Below are 18,516 nucleotides of genomic sequence, written 5' to 3' on the forward strand. Positions count from 1 at the left end.
TTAGCCCCACATAACTTCCTAACTATTTTGCTCTGCAATTTTAACATACTAGATTTTTATTTTCTTTTCTCATGAAATATTGACAATTTTTAGAAAAATACACACTATTTTAATTATTATATATTGAGACAATATTTATTGGATATAACATATGCTATTTGTAACTTGTAAACCCACCATGCAAAAACTATAGATTTTAAATTTTAGAGATGATATATGATGTAAAAAATAAGTGAATAATAACTAGAAATCCATCGATGATTTTTTGATTATTCAAAAGTAGTATTAGTAAATGAGTGTCGATTGATAAATATTATCTATAAAGCGTAGAATATTCCGGTTACCATATGATTGAATATATAAATGTTTTAGCGATAAGTTAGTTGATAATTAGTTACAGCATCGATTGTAAATTAACTATTAAAAATTTTGTATCGGTTTTGCCAAGTAATATGTCGTCAATAACCAAAAGTAATGGCTGATTTTCTTTAGTGAATAAATTAATGATGAAATTTTGACAGATCATCATAAACCAAAAATACATGAGAAGATTTTTTGTGTGTTAATTTCTAATATCATATATCAACTAATAAATATAAGCTTTGAAAATATTTTTGGTTCCTAAAACTAAAAATATTTTTGGAAAATCCAAAAACAATTCCTTCAATATCTATTTATTGTCAATCTTTTACGGATAATTTTGAGTTTTTCATCTTCAAATGGTAAGTGCATGACTTGAAGAAGAACTTTGATCAGATAAAAGAATTCCAGAAAAAGAAAAGGTTTAGTGATAAATTAATATCACGTTCCAGCCAAAAGAACTCGAGATAATTTATACTTGAAAGAAAGTTTTACAAAATAGATCGAGATGTGGAGGATTTTGATCATTATTGACTGATGATGATAGCGAAAAGGTAAATCAAACGAACACCTAAATAATAATAATAAGAAAATGGTACATAAATTATGAACTACACTTTTACAGACGTACTGATGATGATTATAAATTTATAACTATAATTAAAAATTAACATTAATCTTTAATTTTAGTACATCAAACCGTAGAAAAAAAAAAGATTCAAACCCTAAATCCCAACTTCGTCTCGATCTCTCTCTCCCGTAAACTTTTCAGCTCGCACGATGCTAAAAGGATGTCAGTCCTTTTTCTCTGCTCAAGCACTCGTAGATTTGTTTAATTACATATACCCTTTTCATCAAGTGCATAATCATATACGACTCTTTGATTTTTATCAATTATTATATCTATTTTCTAGGGTTTCATAAAAAAGATGCTCTTCGATTAATGCAGAAACTATATATGCACACCAACCTAATTTAAAAATAAAATACTATATATATATATATAAATTCATTCGTTTAAATTAATTTCACTAATTATTCCTATATAATCTTATTCGTTTATACTACTTTCACAAACCTCCAGTAAATCTCACTTTTCTCTCTGACGAAATTTTAAATAATATTGGATTAAGTAACTTAACCCTGTTTAGGAGATGTATCCCAACTATTATTATTGCACACTTGTTCAAAATTAGTAGTCGTGTATTCAACAATCTCATTTGGACAGAATTAATATGGTGGATTTAGAGAGATTTAACTCCAATGGTTTCAACATCTTACATTCTTTTTTCCCTTCTTCAAAAGAAAACATGTCGCCGCTAGAGTCTTTAATTTAACGTGTCGCTGACGTTGGCTATTGAACATGTACCCATATATTATCTAGATTCGAGTTTGCATATTGCATGTTTTTGAGAAAAAAAATCATGTAAATCGCATCCCTCAAATCATATGATTATCATAAAATCTAGTAAGAAATTACCTCAAAGTAATTTTTTTCTTTTTGTTGTTAAAACTTAAAAGTTAACCGATCAAATGGTTTATATATATAGATAAGTTTTCTTTCTTTGACGGCGGCTCATATGAATAAGTTTTAAAACAAGACCGTTGTTGGGTATAATTAAATCATAGTAATTCTTAAAGCATAACCATCCATTCTACACAAGTACAGAACTAGTGCTTGATACAGAGGAACAATTGATCTCATCGTAAGTTGGGACCTATTAAAAAAATACTATTTATTTATATATATACATATAAATAGAAGTATCAAATTTATATTTAATATTTCTTGTATATATATATATATATAAATACTATTTATTTATATATATACATATAAATAGAAGTATCAAATTTATATTTAATATTTCTTGTATATATATATATATATATATATATATATATATATATGCATAATAACAAATCTGGGAATGCATAGAGGTGTGTATAGGGCTTTCAAGTCTTTACTTACAGCAACCATCTATAACTCTGTGTAGCCAGAGCTCTCATTACAGAACAGAACAGAAACAGAAACAGAAACAGAAACAGAAACAGAAACAGAAACAGAAACAGAAACAGAGCTTTCTACAGCAGAAATAAATTTTCTCATTTACAGACTGTTTTACTTTCTTTCCTTTTTCAGCACATCTTCTTTCTGTTTCTCCTTTCTTTCCATTTTGAGGTTTTTTAATCTCTTTAAGCCACAAGAAACGTTTCTCAAGTTTCCTGTGAACTCTTCTCTTTGTTCTCTTCTTCTGATACCGGTTTCACTTTTTTTTTCATGTGCTCTGCCGTTATTACAACAAGGTTTGTTTAAAGATTCTTATCATTTTCCCTTTGCATGAAACTAGTTTGCAAATTTACTCTGTTTTTGAGTATGTTTCTCACATTTGTGTGTTGTTTTGGGTGTTTTCTTAGGATTGTGTTTGATCTGATGGAAGGATTGGAATCTGTTTACGCTCAAGCTATGTATGGAATGACACGAGATAGCAAAATCATGGATCATCATCATCAAGGATCGGATTTGATTTGGGGAGGAAACGAGCTAATGATGGCTAGAGAACTCTGTTCCTCTTCTTCTTCTTTTCATCATCATCACCAACTTATTAATCCGAATCTTAGCAGCTGTTACATGTCTGATCTTGGAGTTATTGGTGAGATTCAACAGCAGCAGGAACATGTTGGAAACAGAGCTAGCTCCATAGATCCATCATCGCTCGATTGTTTGTTATCAGCGACGTCGAACAGCAACAACACTTCAACGGAAGACGATGAAGGGATCTCAGTGCTTTTCTCAGATTCTCAGACTCTTTGGAGCTTTGGTGGAGTCTCCTCTGCTGAGTCTGAGAACAGAGAGATCACTCCCGAGACAACAACAACAACAACAATGGTAAAGCCTAAGTCTTTGAAGAGAAACAGAGGAGGAGACGAGAAAGAAACTCACTTCCGTCTTGTTCGTCCTCAAGATGATTCGGAGAAGGGAGGTTTCAAGCTCATCTACGACGAGGATCAATCGAAATCGAAGAAACCAAGAACAGAGAAAGAACGAGGCGGTTCATCAAACATTAGTTTCCAACATTCAACTTGTGTGTCTGATAACACCGAGCCGGATGCAGAGGCGATCGCGCAGATGAAGGAGATGATATACAGAGCGGCTGCGTTTAGACCGGTGAATTTTGGTTTGGAGGTTGTGGAAAAACCTAAGAGGAAGAACGTGAAGATATCTACGGATCCTCAAACAGTTGCAGCGAGGCAGAGGAGGGAGAGGATAAGTGAGAAGATTAGGGTTTTACAAACATTGGTTCCAGGTGGGACGAAGATGGATACTGCTTCAATGCTTGATGAAGCTGCTAATTATCTTAAGTTCCTTAGAGCGCAAGTAAAAGCTTTGGAAAACTTGAGACCCAAGCTTGACCCAACCAATCTCTCCTTCTCATCTGCTCCTTCTCCTTCGTTTCCTTTATTCCACCCATCTTTTCTTCCTTTACAAAACCCTAATCAGATCCATCATCATCCAGAGTGTTGAACAATTTACAAAGTCTCGGATTTGAATGATTGGAAGATTATGATACTTTTGAGTTCATCATCATCATCATGCAAACAGAATCATGGCGTCTTGATTGTTTTAGCAGTTCTCAAGAAAGGCACTTCTGTGATGTCGGGAAGTGTTTGTTTACACTTTCCAGTCTTTGTTTTTCAATTTCTTTTTATATAAAGTTTGTTTTTTTATAGAATCTGTGGAATTCGAGGGTTTGAAAATGTTGTGAAAAACAGAGCCGCAAGAAGTTAATTACGGTCTCTGCAACATTTTCACCCTTTTATTACTTTATTATAGAAAAGAAAACGTAAGATAATTGCAATTATGAAGCGATGATTATCAACAAAAGTGTTTAGAAAGTGCCATCTATCTCTCTTTCTCCCTATACATTCTTTTTTTAGTTTCACAAAAAGTTTTAGCTTTACTTGGAAAACTCTTTTGGAATACTATAATACTTCAAGTATATTGGCACTTAAGAACATTATCCATCTGAAAATTTGACTTTAGATCTGTTCTTTTTTTTTTGAAGATAATAATAAGAGTATTTGTGCAAGGTGTATATATATGCTGGTGTTAGTGGAAGAAACATATCATGGACCTAATTTGATTTCGAAAGATTTTTTTAAGAAAAAAAAATTCAAAGAGAGAAGTTTAAAACATAGTTAGTTGTGGATTGAGATTAGTAGTAAGAAGAGTTAAGAAGAATAATGAAGGCGTGCGCCTTGAGAATATAACTCCACCTGACTGGTTACACCCTAAAATGCTCACCACATGCTTCTCTCTTTCACTCTCCATCTTTTTATTCTTCTTTTTTGTCTTTTGGTATTTGTCTTATTTCGTCCCTAAATCTCCTTAAACACATTCTCCTTCCTTTAATTGTATTTTATTATGTTCTATTTTTGATGGATGTGTTTTTTATTTGACTTGGGAATTATATTGACTATGATCAACTTTTTATTTATTTGCAATTTACACTTGCTAAAATGATAATTTGAAAAAAAAAAACTAACATGCTACCTTTTCTACACTTATATTTAAAGTTAATAAAATAACATGCTCCTTGAGCTAGCATGTTAATGTTTTAATATCCGCGTATACCCAAATGTATTGTGCTCAAGAGCAAAGTTCATGATTATATAGCAAAATTAAAAGAAGCGCATGGTTAAATAATCCACTATTTTTGTTTTTATCGATAGCCCCACAATCATAATTTTTAATATGCACTTTCAAAACATAGAACATGTTATTTGAATCTTTAATTGTTTTATTTTACATTTTAGTAATGTCTATGTCGATCTCTCTAAGTATGCAATAGGTGCGTTTAACGTTTTTTTTTCTTTGCCATGTGTAACATAGCTTTTGAGTCGCATCATATTTGTTCGGTCGATTGCGAATGAAAATCTGATAATACCTTTTTGGAACATGGACTCCATAGAAGAGAAGAAGACTAAAAGGTCTAATCAAACTTAAACAAGTTTAAACCAAAAAAAAAAAAAAACTAAGACAAGTTTACATTTGGAAGAGAATCGTAAGGCCAATTGCAACCGGGATATTGGATGAATAAAGTCCATTGTGTAACGGCAATTAAGTCAAACCATAAATAGTATCCAATTTGTTCTTGAAGTTCAAATTAAATTAGTCATCAACGCAATGAAGCAATCGGAGATGCAACCGACTTGGTTTGGTAAAGTTATCTATAACGAGTAATATATGAAGTCAAATATAAATTGATGATTTAGTAGATACATTACAATATAATCCGTGATTTTAATATCAGAAAATCATATATTCAAGTTGACTCCCAACAAACAGAAAACTCTAAGAAAAGAATTATATAAAATAGATTTTCAAGCGTAGAATAATTAATCAAAAGAAAAAGTCAGGATTCGATGGGTGTTGCAAGCTGGGGAGATAAGAGAGATCGATCATTCTTGTTGACTTTTTTAATTGAACGGTTATGGTCTTTTGTTTGTTTCCATGTAACGTTTTAGACAAAGATGTCCATGTGAAGCAACCTATTTTTAGAAAGTTTTAACATAACCACAATTAGTATTCTTGTATATCTTAATAAGTAAATCCTAGGTTTTGGTCCTACTAATCATAAGTCCATACTTCTAATATGGTCCGCAAATCACACCAACAACCTTATTTGTACACATGTCGATCTATGTATTCTTTATTGCAGTCCTCAAATCATACTATATTATAGGAAATATCAAATGGAATCAAGAACAAAGTATCTTCTCAAATCAGATGACACATTTTGGTGACGAAAGCTGAATATTTTTGATTTCATCAACTTGGCAACTTCTTCGCTCAAATTGAAAAAGAAAAAGAAAAAGAAAAAATCATCCAGTTGTCCACAATCATCAAATGAGATGCAGAGATGGTATACCTTTCTATTATCATCCTCATTTGACTTTATTATTCATCAACTTGTTCTTCTTTCAGAAAACGAAAAATCCATTTCAGTTTTATTTTTTTAACTTTTTAAAATTGATATTATTGTAAGCTTTTAATCATCCCAAGTACCATATACGCTAGCTGATAATTTTTTACGTTAACTTTAATGTGCACTTATATTTTTCATATATTAGTAGATAGATATACCATATGCATACTACTATATATATCGTAATTTTTTGTGTAGAATTGTAATATTAACCAAAAATACACTAAAAAGGGGTTTTTTATATTCAAGTAAAATACATGTATGATCTTTGTAGTGTATTATTTTGGAACTATCATATTAATTCTTTTATCACGGTACTAGGTTGGTACCCGCGCTACGCCGCGGGATTGTTTTTATGTGTTTTTATTTTATAAACTTTTTTATTTTGCATTTATAAATAATTTTCATTATATTGTTTGGAATCAAATTTCATAATCAATAAAGTATTTGATTGTGCTTGATGATAATTTTTGTTTTTTTGTTATTATTTGTTTCATAAACGTTTTCTTAGAGAAGACTATACTTTTTTTTTGCATAATGAATGTGGGAATCTCCAAGAATATACTATTTTTTAATTAAAAAAGAAAAGAAAGATATAAAGAACCATGGAGTACCGGTAGAAACAACAAACCGAGCAGGTAGATAACCTGATTACAAAATCGATTTGTTTTGTTAAACTAAGAAGCTTCTTTTTCTCATTACTCAAATCTTTCAAAGTGATAAAAAGCTTTGATTTTTTTTTGTTCTTTTTCTGATTAATATGGTGGATGTTATGACAGTATGCGTGTTTAGTTTTGTGCTATGTTGCGAGATATATTTTTTTGATAATTTTTTTTAGTAGAAATATAATATGTAATAAATCATATTGTTTAAAATCATTATTACATCAAACAAATGTTTGCCAAGCATTTTTGAAGAAATTGTTTGGCATCAAGTGGCATTTTGACATCAAACCAATGTGTGCTTAGCATTTTTGATTAAGTTGTTTGGCATCAAGTGGCATTTTGAGGGAACACCATGTCTTATATGATTGTAGAGCAATTATTTGTCTAAACCAAAGTTTGTTAAGCGAAATATTATGTACCAAAGTCATCGTATATAAACTAAAATTACAATCAAGATAAAAAAAAATCGGTTTCACTTTGACTACTATATATTTTATGTGAACCGAACCAAACATTTCAAAAGGAATATGTGAACCGAACCAAACATTTCAAAAGGAAAAAAAAAATCATTTTAAACCTAACTACTTAATTGGTTCAATTCAGAACCGACCAAACCGACCGAAACATATGATGGGGCATATACCTCTAACTGGGTCATAATCCACTAAGTCAAATTTGGTTAATGAATCTGTCTCGACCGTGAGTTTTAGCTCATGTTCCCGTTGATTCTCGCCGTCCGTATCTTGATTCTCACCAAAAGAAAAAAAAAATTCCAAGGATGACATCTTTTAGGTAATACCCTGCATTCATACCATAGTGAAATTACTTGTTGTTTTCGATTTTGTTTATTACTCTAGCCAAAAATTAATAGGCATGTAGTCCTCAAGTCTAACTTCCATATGTTCAATAAGTAAGGGCCCAACATATCTACTGCTAATAAGGAAATGGAATATCAAAAGAACATTCACTATCAAAATCAAGAGTGGTATTGAATCAATAAATCGAGAATAATTAATGAAAGAGTTTGTGTTCCAGTAAATAACCTAGATTTTTTAAAATGAACTGCTCAAGCCAGAATGAACAATGGTGGAGAAACACTAATACATGACTCAAATTTCTATAAAAACTAATATCAGTTTTAATAAAGAAAACTAAAATTACCTGCAACCTCAAACACTATATAACACCATCTTCCATCTCTTGAAGTATTGTGGTTGTCTACGTCTTGACACATCAAATCTTAGAGCAAGTGCAACAAAAAATACCTAAAGGAAAACAAAAGCTAATGTTTCATATTCATATAATATTCGAAATACAAGAGCGTATAACCAAAAGCTGTATATAGTTATTGAGTTACGCATAAGAGAACATACCGGGAATGACAATGTCACCTAGGCCAAGCATAGAATAGGGTCTTAGAGCATCACCCGTAGGGAATAAAAGCTGAAACAAATATGCAACAATGAGATTACTGACAAGATCACAACAACAACCAAAATCAAATTAATTTTATTTGGTGTGTACTTCTGAGGCAATTTCTTTTACTAACCTTTATTGGAGCATCAAAGGATTTGGCAACACTAACCATAACCGGAGTGAAGAAAACCCAGAAGATATCATAAAAAATAGTCCTGCCTGGAAGTCAAGTTAAACAAACACCGAAATGAATAAGACATCTTTGATAACTTGAATGGTCTTATCATCTAATCATTCCAAATAAATTTCAATAATAACATTCAAAGATGCGGTTCTTACCAAAAGGATGACACCAGTCTTGAATGATCCAAGAGAGAGCATCTCAATTCCCTGTATTGGCCACACGATTAAAAAGAAAAATAAGTCACACCCACCAACGGTAACGCGACTATCATCATAAACCAACTATCATTATAAACATAATTCCCATTGACGCATTATGTCGAACAACATAAGCAATGTTAGAAAGGAACAAACAATTGGTCGAGTCATAACTAAAAGCTCATAGGAGTACAAAATTAAACATCTAACATCCAAGGTATAGAGAGTCATAACTAAAAGCCTACGTAGGCTTTAATTTTTATGATATACTCTCTAAAATTGAACCCCCAAGTTCTTAGTCTATAGACTCAGTTTGACAAATTAGGTTTTATGACATCCAAGGTAGACTTTTAATCGAGCGAAAACATATTAGGTTTTCAAATTGGCACAACAGAACAATCCTTGCTAAAACGCTCTCTTTTGTTTCACTTTTGCTTTGTCCACGTAAGAAAAAAAGAGCTGATCTGTATTAATTGTTTTAATCTGATAGGTTAATGATTTTAAATGATGTGTCAAGCTATGCTTCAATGTTGAGGTTGATGTGTCAGATGAGGAGAGCAACGCATCCTTCTTTTATTGTATTGATAAGTAATTGAGTCAATTAAAAAAACCAAAATTTTTTGATGAATACACACAGCAAATTTTCAGAGATATAACGTATAGATAAAGTCACTATTATATAAAACTAGATAAGGCCCGCACGATGTGCGGATTTAAAAATTATTTGAAAAAATAAATCCTAAATCTAAAACAATTTTTCAAAAATATATAAAGAATTTTTTTTTCTAAAGTAAATATATAAATAATTTAAGTTAGAGAATATTTGTATTTACCTTCATACATTTATTTATATTTCTATATTTTTAATATATTATAACAATTATTATAATAATTTAAAGCTAAATTATATCCCACTAAAACTTTTGCCAAATATTCATCATTACAAATATTATTATTGTCAAATTTCAAAAACGTTTCATAACTTATTCACAAAATATTTTACATGCAACAAATTCATCAAAGCAACATCTAGTAAATAACCACATACAATTTTACTCTATGTTTTACCATTAAAAATATGTTCTTACACCTAAAATTATTTTATTGTTAAAGTATGCTCTTTATCACCACCTATAAAATGTCTTCTAAACAAATTAAACAAATTTTATGTTGCTTTACTTTCATTTTGGCATAATTATAGTTCTTATAATTACTAAAATTGGTTTGTGACATAATTTCTTTAAACATGGAGTTTTTTTTACTCCAAATATATTGGATGAACAACTGGTGAAAATTATCTACTCAATTACAATGATTACTAACCCAATAAACATTGAGAAATTGGAAGAAATTTAATATAATATAATAAAAATAAAAATTTGAAAATTATAATCATGATGGTATATATAAGTCTTAGATAATTCAGATATACAAAATAGAAACTTAATATACAATCCAAAACATGACATATGTCATAATCACGTTAAGGATCAACGATCTATTTACTCTTCGAAAATATCCAGTTGTACCAAAACAACTTAAAGTTATGACCTCGTCTTAAATATTCTCGAATCATAAATTCTCAACTTATTTTTACCCGAATCAAAAGTAGGGCGACGATATCCTGGAGAGGGGGATAATTTATTAATTATTCTCAACTTATTTTCAACTTATTTTTTTGACATAATATATTAATAATAATATACATGCTTAGTGAATTAATTTTTTGTTTATACATGTCAAATTTTTATTGAGAAAACACGTATAACATAAGTAGCTTACAATGGAAAATATATTAGTTTTGTTAATTTTCCTTTTTGATTTAAATTTTATTTAGATTTAATGTTATTTTTTAATTAGCTGTTTTGAAAAATAATAATTTTTGACACGTGTCAACATTTCAGCAGTATACTTGACATGTGGTTAATTTGAAAACCCAACTTTATATAATAAGATTTTTAATATAATAAAAAGATTAGTTCAAGCTTTTTTCCTAAGAATGCCAATCGGTTCTCCATGATCTTCGTTTTCTTCGCATGTGCCTTCACAAATCTTGTTGCAGTACTCCGCGTCCGAAATTAGCTAACTATAGAGACATAATTTTTTTTTTTTATGCAAACAAAGACATAAAATTTAATGCTAGATTATATAGTATAATTATACGACCAAATATGGATGGCAAATAGTATATTTATTTTACCATGTAGTAGTTAAAAATATTTGTAATAGTGAAACTTTGATATAGATGGCACATAGTATATTTATTTTAGTTGTTTTGTTTTTAATATAATAAGATTACAATTATATTATGCTTTGTTTTACCAAGCTTAAAAACTGTGATTTTTTATCGTTAAAATTGACATGTCACGATCTGATGAATTACTAACTTTGATCTCTAGTCGTTAAAATTGACACGTGTCATAATCTGGTGAGTATTTAACTTTGATCTCTGATCATTAAAATTAACACGTGTCACGATCTGGTGAGTTACTAATTTTTTAAAATTGACATGTGTCATGATCTGATAAGTTACTAACTTTGATCTCTAATCATTAAAATTGACACATGTCATGATCTGGTGAGTTTTTAACTTTGATCTTTGATCGTTAAAATTAACACGGTGAGTTACTAACTTTGACAACCAAAGTTTATATAATAAGATAAATGACGTGAACTGAGACAGAAGATGGTCGTAGTTACAAAGCTCATCGTTAAGTTGGTTAAAAGAAGAGAGCAGAAATTTTGAGATTGTCCTTCTTACACACCCGTCGTCTAATATAAAATACACACTTACTATCAACTATTTTACTTTTAATATTAACTTTTTTAGGAAAAGATTCCATTGGAAGTATTAGGTAAAATGCTACAAACATATTATTTGAGCCCGAATCTAACAAAACTCTGAAAATCTCTTTTGACAAAAAAAACAAAAAAAAAACTCTGAAAATCTTATTAAGACTGCAACAACTGCATCTGGTGGATAATCGATTATGATTTGTTAACAGCTAAAATATATAATGATATGTTATATTATTTTTCATTTAGATCATTATTTTCTCATTAGCTTTATCTTATGATTTTTATTAGATCGAGTCTTTGTTACTTATCTTGATTCCAATAAATCACATTCATCAACGACATCAAATTATTACAAAATTTCGAAACACTTTTAAAGTAATGAAAATGCACTCACGAAAACAAAGATAAAATGACTCTTGCATGCAGTTTAATTAGCGAGCATCAGGGGTAGATCCAATATCAAAGTTCATGCTCACTTCAACAGAACTCTGCGAGTTCATGTTTTGACTCGTTCCTCCTCTTGAGTTTTCATATGCCAAGCACTCATTTAATTCAATAACAACTTGAGACATTGTTGGTCTTCTAGCTGAAGAAGGATTTAGACACGATATTGCCAGTTCAACTGCTCTCCAGACAGATCCAGAGTCATAATCACCGTAGAGATTTGGATCCATAATGTTTTGAATGTCTCCTTTTGTAAGCATTACCCCCACCCATTCTGCTATATGTGGTTTTTCGCGACTTTGATTGATTACAGGTTGGTTTGTGATGAGCTCTAATAGTACAATTCCGAAGCTATAAACATCACTTTTTTCGTTTAACCAATTTGTTCGATAATATCTGCCAAAAAAAAATCCTATTAAAAAGACGAAAATATGCAAAAAATAAATGATTTTGATCTTGAAGGATGAAAACTAACTAATTATCTCAGGATTATTTTAAAATAAAATTAGTTATCAAAGATTAGGACTCTTACTCTGGATCAAGGTATCCAGGAGTTCCAGCAACAACCGTAGATACATGTGTTTCTCCTTCAATCGGAAAAGATCTCGAAAGCCCAAAATCAGCTAGCTTGGCCTGAAAATGTTCATTTAACAATATATTTGTGGTTTTGACGTCCCTATGTACCATTGGTGGTTTGCATCCGTTATGCAAGTATTCTAAACCTGTGAAAAAAATTTCATTTTCAACAAGGATTAAGCAAATGAATAGAAGAAACAAGGAACAGATATTTAAAAACTCATATCAAACCTTGCGCAGACTCCACAACTATTTTCAGTCTAGTTTCCCAATTCAAAATAGATCCACCTCGTTTTCCTACATTTGAACCAATAATATATTGAATATGTTAAATTACCACAAACAACTATGTTTTTGTACAACCATAAATACTTACCTGACATATGTTCTTTCAAGTCTCCATTAGCCATGTACTCATAGATAAGAGCCAAATTTTCTCCTTCATCACAATATCCAACGAGGCCAACCAAATTTTTGTGGTGAACTCTGAGAAGAAGTTCTACCTAGAGAAGTGGAAGAACAATTATACATCAAAATTTGACATGTTACTCTTAAAGAAAAATAGAGTTTCTACAAACCTTTCTTAATAATAACTTCGCTAAAACTTAATTACCTCTGCTTTGAATTCTTTATATCCTTGAGAAGATGAGTGTGAGAGCATTTTAACGGCTACTTGTTCAGTGCCATTTACAGTTCCATGATAAACCATTCCAAATCCTCCTTTACCAAGAACTCTTGCAAAGTTTTTTGTCATCGTCACAACCTCTGAGTATGTAAACCTTCTGTTCTTTGTCATTATTGCTGGTTCTGAAGATCCGGTTGTTCTAGCTTCTGATACTTGCGTATATGATTCTGGACCTTATTAATGTTACAATGCATCAGTATAATGAGACTGTGTGTACATGTATAGTGTACACATTGATTGCAACTTTTAAGGCCATTTATAGGTATACCTTGGTTGTTTGATGTCTTTTTCTTTTTGAATACAAAGAAGAGAGCCAATGCAAATCCAAGAACAACCACAGACGCAACTGATGCAACAATTGGTACTACCAAATTCTTTTTCTTGGCACCACCATTTCCAGCTTTGTTTACACATAATCCATCCGGACATATGAGATCCGAGTTTCCTTCAACACTATAGGTTACCAATGCTTTAAGGACAATTGAACATATCATTTATAAAAAAAACTCATAAATAAAATATGATATGAAAGAAAAAAAATATACTTTAACTGTAGTCCTTTCTTCCGTAGAAGGGTTTGAGGAACAGAGCCGTTAAAATTGTTCCCACTTAAATTTCTGTTAAGAGATCAACAAATATAGATAAATAGGCAGTGGAAGAGGCTAATAGACAAATAAAAACGTATTAACTTTGAAACGACTCACATGACCAAGAGTGATTTTATGTCAGCAAGAAATTCAGGTACTTCTCCCGTCAAATTATTATTTGACAAGTCTCTAGAAATAAGCATTTGGAAGTACAAAACATGTTATAATAAAGAACATGTTTATAACTATTATATTGAGCAAATTGTTCTCTTTATCATGCTCAATTTTGAAATTGAAAATACTTACAGTTCTTGGAGGTGTATTAGATTCTGAATGTCTTGTGCGATGATCCCAGTTAAATTACTTGATGATAAGTTTCTAAAAGACATATTTATGAACACATTTGATGTATAGATGAATAAAACCATATGACATATATCTATTACGATAATTTAAAGACTGAACTTACAAGGAAGTGACAATAGGCGGCGTGGATATGTCTAGATTATTGCAGTTTAAACCATCCCACAAAAACTGCTTTGGAACACAAGGATCTCCTTGCCAGCTAATTTTACTCAATCCATAGATGTTTTGGATACTCTTCATAGCAGCAACTATAACAACGTTACATCAATAAACAAGCCATTAAGATATAATAAAAAAAATTATATAAAAGAAAATTAAAACATATATAGAGATACCGTCATCTGGATTTGTTTCCATCTGTGGGAAATCGATCACGGTGAAAACTTCGAGAGCGTTCATGAGAGGAGGAAGAGTAGACTTTGGTGTTTTAATTAACTCCAAGAGGCATTTCCCTCCATCACATTGTTGTGCTGTCGAATAGAATATAGTTTCCATGGCTAACGTTTTAGGACTATATCGTTCAAAAGCAAGATTTCCATTCAATGTCACTTTGAATTCTCTGGTGTCGATGGACCGTAGAGTTTGAATCTCGGCGAAATGCATGTACATATAGAATTGGGTCGCAGAAGATGGCAATAACCAAGAGAAGTTCCACGTTGCTGATGTACTTATAGGCGTTGAGGCGGACGCCATTACAACTTGTGGTGGTGCATAACTATTAGAACTGTTTATTTTGAGATTGGTAGTTAATTCTGTCCACTCTACTGCATCGAAAAACGGATACCATTTACGATCATCGACATCATCCGGGTACCTAACATAAATAATTCTATCATGTATTAAAAACAAACTTAATATATAAATTTGTTTTAAAAAAAAAAATCATAATAACCAAGATGGTAAAAATGTTTATACTAAATGAACAAAACTTAATATGAACACGAATTTGAATTTTGTGCAACCAACCTAATAAGAGTAATTAATAAAAATAGAATCTTTAATTTTCAATAGGTACACCGTACACCTAAATGTATTAATTTTTTTTTTTTAATTAAAAATCTTTACTTCAAGTTGAAAAGTTTATCGTACATTCGATCAACCCCAAATTTTCAAACCAAATTAGAAACAAAAGATTTTAACTTGATTAAATAAAAAAGGCATGATTAGTATTTAGTACGTACCGTATGTTTTGGCCTGAGGCGCTGAAATAATATCGGAAGAAATACTTCAGAGAGCCGCTTTGAGTATTGTAAGTATTGTTTTTAAGTGGTCGTAGCTCTAACGTATTAATCATAGGTGAGCTTGCTCCTGTCTTAACAAGACAGACCTGGAGAGACTTAGATGTGGTCTTGTGGATGATCTCTTGGATAGTACCGTTGGTCCGTCCGACCATATCAACCGTTGCCCATAGATTTGGACCAAGGTAAAGGTCGAAACTCGGGTAATTGCTAAGACCATCGTAATTACCATAAACAAATACGGCTTTGATCAAATAGTTTGTGTCTTGCGTGACATTCAAGGTGTAGCAGTTTCGGTCTCCATCCGGGAAGTATCTAAGCTTCAAAGTCGGTTTACTAAAGATGGACTCGAATTCTTTCTGGATTCTTCCAGTTTTGCCACTATGCACGAAACCATTGTCCGTGGAGTATGTTAATCCGGTTGAAGGATCATTGTAAGGAGGATCGTTTGGCAATGATCCACAATCCAAACTGATGAATCCTAGTAACACACATGAGGGAAATGTATCGGAACACTAAGTAAGAACATATTTTCAATGAAAATGTATCAAAACAACATAAATATGTGCATGTGTATATATACCTTTTTGGTCCTGTGCTTCAACGAGATGTAAAAGGGCATAAAAAGTGATGAAGATCAACGCACATAACCGAAGTGCTTTAGGATGATTCTCCATTATTCTACGGTACAAAGGAAATAGACATCTACAAAACTGGGAAAACACAAAAAGCTTTGAGATATCTAGGCAATAATGAAAATGATCAAGCACGACGTTATTTTAGTAGGTCAACTAGTGTAAAAAATTAGAAAAAATAAACAGAGTCAGCTGTCTACAACCAAAATAAATTTAAACTAATATGTATGATTTTGATGAACATTCTATAAAGATTTAAAAATCAACGATCGAATAATCTTCTGGTGCCGTTTAGTTGAAATTAATTAATGTTCCGTTTTCTAACGTTGTATTCGTACGTATGCACTAATATATTATATCTTCAACTATTTCTATCGAATAGAAGCAAAAGTAGAACTTGGTTTGGTTTTTTGAAATTTTCAGTTTATAAATATAGAATCCAAATCGAATATTATCTTGGTTTGTGCAGCAAATGATATAAGTATGCTACGACGTGGAACTTGGAAGAATGGATTTACACCTTTTGTCAAAAACAACCAAAGATTAGGCAGATCAAAATGGTCCCAAAGTGCCTAAACTTATAACAAACTTGAATATTAAAACTAAACGTAGCAACTGGCTTCGCTGGTCCAGGAAGGAGACGTGCATGCAACACAACTTGGATATATAGATACTTATAGTTCAATTAGTCGTTGACCTTTGTGTTTAATATCATTCGATGATCATTTGACCTGTCTTTGTTTATGTTACCCCTTCTAATTAATTAGGTTATCTTCGGAAAAAGTTTAATAGGTTTAAAAAAATCACCATTCATCATTCATCGTCATTTATTTATTTGTTTTGGTTGAGAATCTTCCCATTGATCAGGTCCAGTTTCTCAAACACAAACTTTACATTGACAATAGAAATTGAACTATAAGTCTCTATCTGATTGGGAATTTAACTACGTACCTGCGCCTTCTATATCCAATAGGCACTTAACCAGTCCAAATTCTGGTTCGATTATTAAGTGTACTCTCCCATTACTGAGGAACAACCAGTTTTACTAAAGCCCCGGAAAATACCAAGTCTGATTTGGTTCCATTGGTAAGAAGTAAAAACTATACTATTACATTATTACAAAGAAGAAAATATCGGAAGTAGTATAAAATGCAAGATATGATATACATATACATTTTTTTTTGGGCAAATCAAGATATGTATATTACATACATACTACTATGTATTAATTATTTAGGTAGTCAAAATTTCAATATGAAGTGAGACCCCTTTACACTATATTGTCATTTTCGATAAATTTAAATTATTAGTTACTTATTGTATTTATAACTTAAATTTTTTTAACTTGTATGAAAGGGAAGAAATAATTATAGCATAAATAAAATCATCAATTTATTAGTTTTATTTTTTGATCGAAATACATAAATGCCAGAAAATAGATTTGAATATTTGATGTTGTTTGTTACATTTGTCTAAGTTCTCTTTTATATTGGGCCAAAATTGGGCCCAACTATACTATTCTCCTCTCTCTCTCCTTCGCGGCGAAGCGAGACAGACTCACTTCAATGGACTCATCTCTGCTCTCGGCAGCTACGGCCGATGCCTTCAACGGCAATGCGGGGGATCAGATTCCTCCTCCGCTACAGCCTCCGGGCACGGATATGACTGGTATCTCCTTCAGGGATCAGCTCTGGATCAATACGTTCCCACTTGATCGTAACTACATCTTCGATTACTTCGCTTTGTCTCCCTTCTACGATACAACCTGCAACAACGAGAATCTTCGGAGAAGATCCATTCACCCTCTCGATATCTCTCACCTCTCGTAAGTCCTTCTCCTCCTCACTCGTTTCACCCTTTTCCAATTTCGATTTTTCTTTTCAAATAAATAATAAAGGTTTCAATTTTTAGGTCAGATTAGGGTTTGCTCTCTTTGATTCTTGAGATAGATTTAGGTTTTACATTCAGTGACAGTGTTTGATTGAACTCATTGATTGATCATGTTAGGAAGATGACAGGATTAGAGTATATGTTAACTGATGCTACTGAACCAAACATGTTCGTCATCCGTAAGCAAAAGAGGGATGGTCCTGAGAAAGTCACACCAATGCTAACGTATTATATCTTGGATGGTTCTATATACCAAGCTCCACAGCTTTGTAGTGTCTTTGCAGCTCGAGTTGTAAGTTGTTTCTTCCTCTTTTCTCTTTTGGGGTCTTTAGTTTCTGGTATGTTTTGTTTTACTTCTCTTTTCTCATTTTGTGTGTGTGTGTGTGGAACCAGAGTCGGACTGTTTATCATATATCCAAGGCTTTCTCTGATGCTGCATCGAAATTGGAGACCATTAGACAAGGTAAGTTTCATTTTCTTTCAA

General features: G+C 31.6%; 3 protein-coding genes and 1 long non-coding RNA gene across 6 annotated transcripts in view; 2 read left to right on the top strand and 2 right to left on the bottom strand.

The window, feature by feature from the left end:
* Positions 2,318–4,251, top strand: LOC104746560 (transcription factor bHLH87-like). Its single transcript, XM_010468069.2, has 2 exons — positions 2,318–2,667; positions 2,779–4,251. The coding sequence occupies exons 1-2, from the start codon at positions 2,642–2,644 to the stop codon at positions 3,884–3,886; spliced, it is 1,134 nt and encodes a 377-aa protein (XP_010466371.1). The 5' UTR covers positions 2,318–2,641; the 3' UTR covers positions 3,887–4,251.
* Positions 8,389–8,825, bottom strand: LOC109129231. Its single transcript, XR_002035416.1, has 3 exons — positions 8,771–8,825; positions 8,565–8,650; positions 8,389–8,458 (listed from the first exon to the last, which is right to left on the bottom strand). It is a non-coding gene; the product is annotated as an uncharacterized LOC109129231 (long non-coding RNA).
* Positions 11,883–16,261, bottom strand: LOC104746561 (receptor-like protein kinase At3g21340). Of its 2 annotated transcripts, none has more exons than XM_010468071.2 (13): positions 16,091–16,261; positions 15,451–15,988; positions 14,605–15,083; positions 14,373–14,517; positions 14,210–14,281; positions 14,021–14,092; positions 13,862–13,933; positions 13,585–13,769; positions 13,245–13,483; positions 13,008–13,134; positions 12,863–12,928; positions 12,588–12,777; positions 11,883–12,451 (listed from the first exon to the last, which is right to left on the bottom strand). In XM_010468071.2, exons 1-13 carry the CDS (start codon positions 16,182–16,184, stop codon positions 12,043–12,045), a joined length of 2,688 nt encoding a protein of 895 aa, XP_010466373.1. In that variant the 5' UTR covers positions 16,185–16,261; the 3' UTR covers positions 11,883–12,042. The 2 variants fall into 2 exon arrangements, with proteins under 2 accessions (XP_010466373.1, XP_010466372.1); XM_010468070.1 differs by having other exon boundaries at positions 13,245–13,489.
* The window catches only part of LOC104746563 (mediator of RNA polymerase II transcription subunit 6-like), a 2,155-nt gene continuing 1,295 nt past the window's right edge, over positions 17,657–18,516 (top strand). The window contains exons 1-3 of one of the 2 annotated variants that reach the window (XM_010468073.2): positions 17,658–17,967; positions 18,150–18,324; positions 18,426–18,495. In XM_010468073.2, coding sequence (XP_010466375.1) covers positions 17,708–17,967; positions 18,150–18,324; positions 18,426–18,495 — 505 coding nt within the window. In that variant the 5' untranslated portion in view covers positions 17,658–17,707. Of the gene's footprint in view, positions 17,968–18,149; positions 18,325–18,425; positions 18,496–18,516 lie in introns of both variants that reach the window. The other variant, XM_010468072.2, reaches the window with a different exon arrangement.

The sequence above is a fragment of the Camelina sativa genome, chromosome 15 (genome assembly GCF_000633955.1).
Source record: "Camelina sativa cultivar DH55 chromosome 15, Cs, whole genome shotgun sequence".
NCBI lineage: Eukaryota > Viridiplantae > Streptophyta > Magnoliopsida > Brassicales > Brassicaceae > Camelina > Camelina sativa.

Coding starts and splice junctions, on each gene's coding strand:
- LOC104746560 (XM_010468069.2), top strand. CDS start 2,642: ATGTGCTCTGCCGTTATTACAACAAG. Junction 2,668..2,778: donor TCTGCCGTTATTACAACAAG/GTTTGTTTAAAG, acceptor GTGTTTTCTTAG/GATTGTGTTTGATCTGATGG.
- LOC104746561 (XM_010468070.1), bottom strand. CDS start 16,184: ATGGAGAATCATCCTAAAGCACTTCGGTTATGTGCGTTGATCTTCATC. Junction 13,934..14,020: donor ATAAAATCACTCTTGGTCAT/GTGAGTCGTTTC, acceptor ATCTCTTAACAG/AAATTTAAGTGGGAACAATT. Junction 12,778..12,862: donor AGTTGTGGAGTCTGCGCAAG/GTTTGATATGAG, acceptor TTTTTTTCACAG/GTTTAGAATACTTGCATAAC.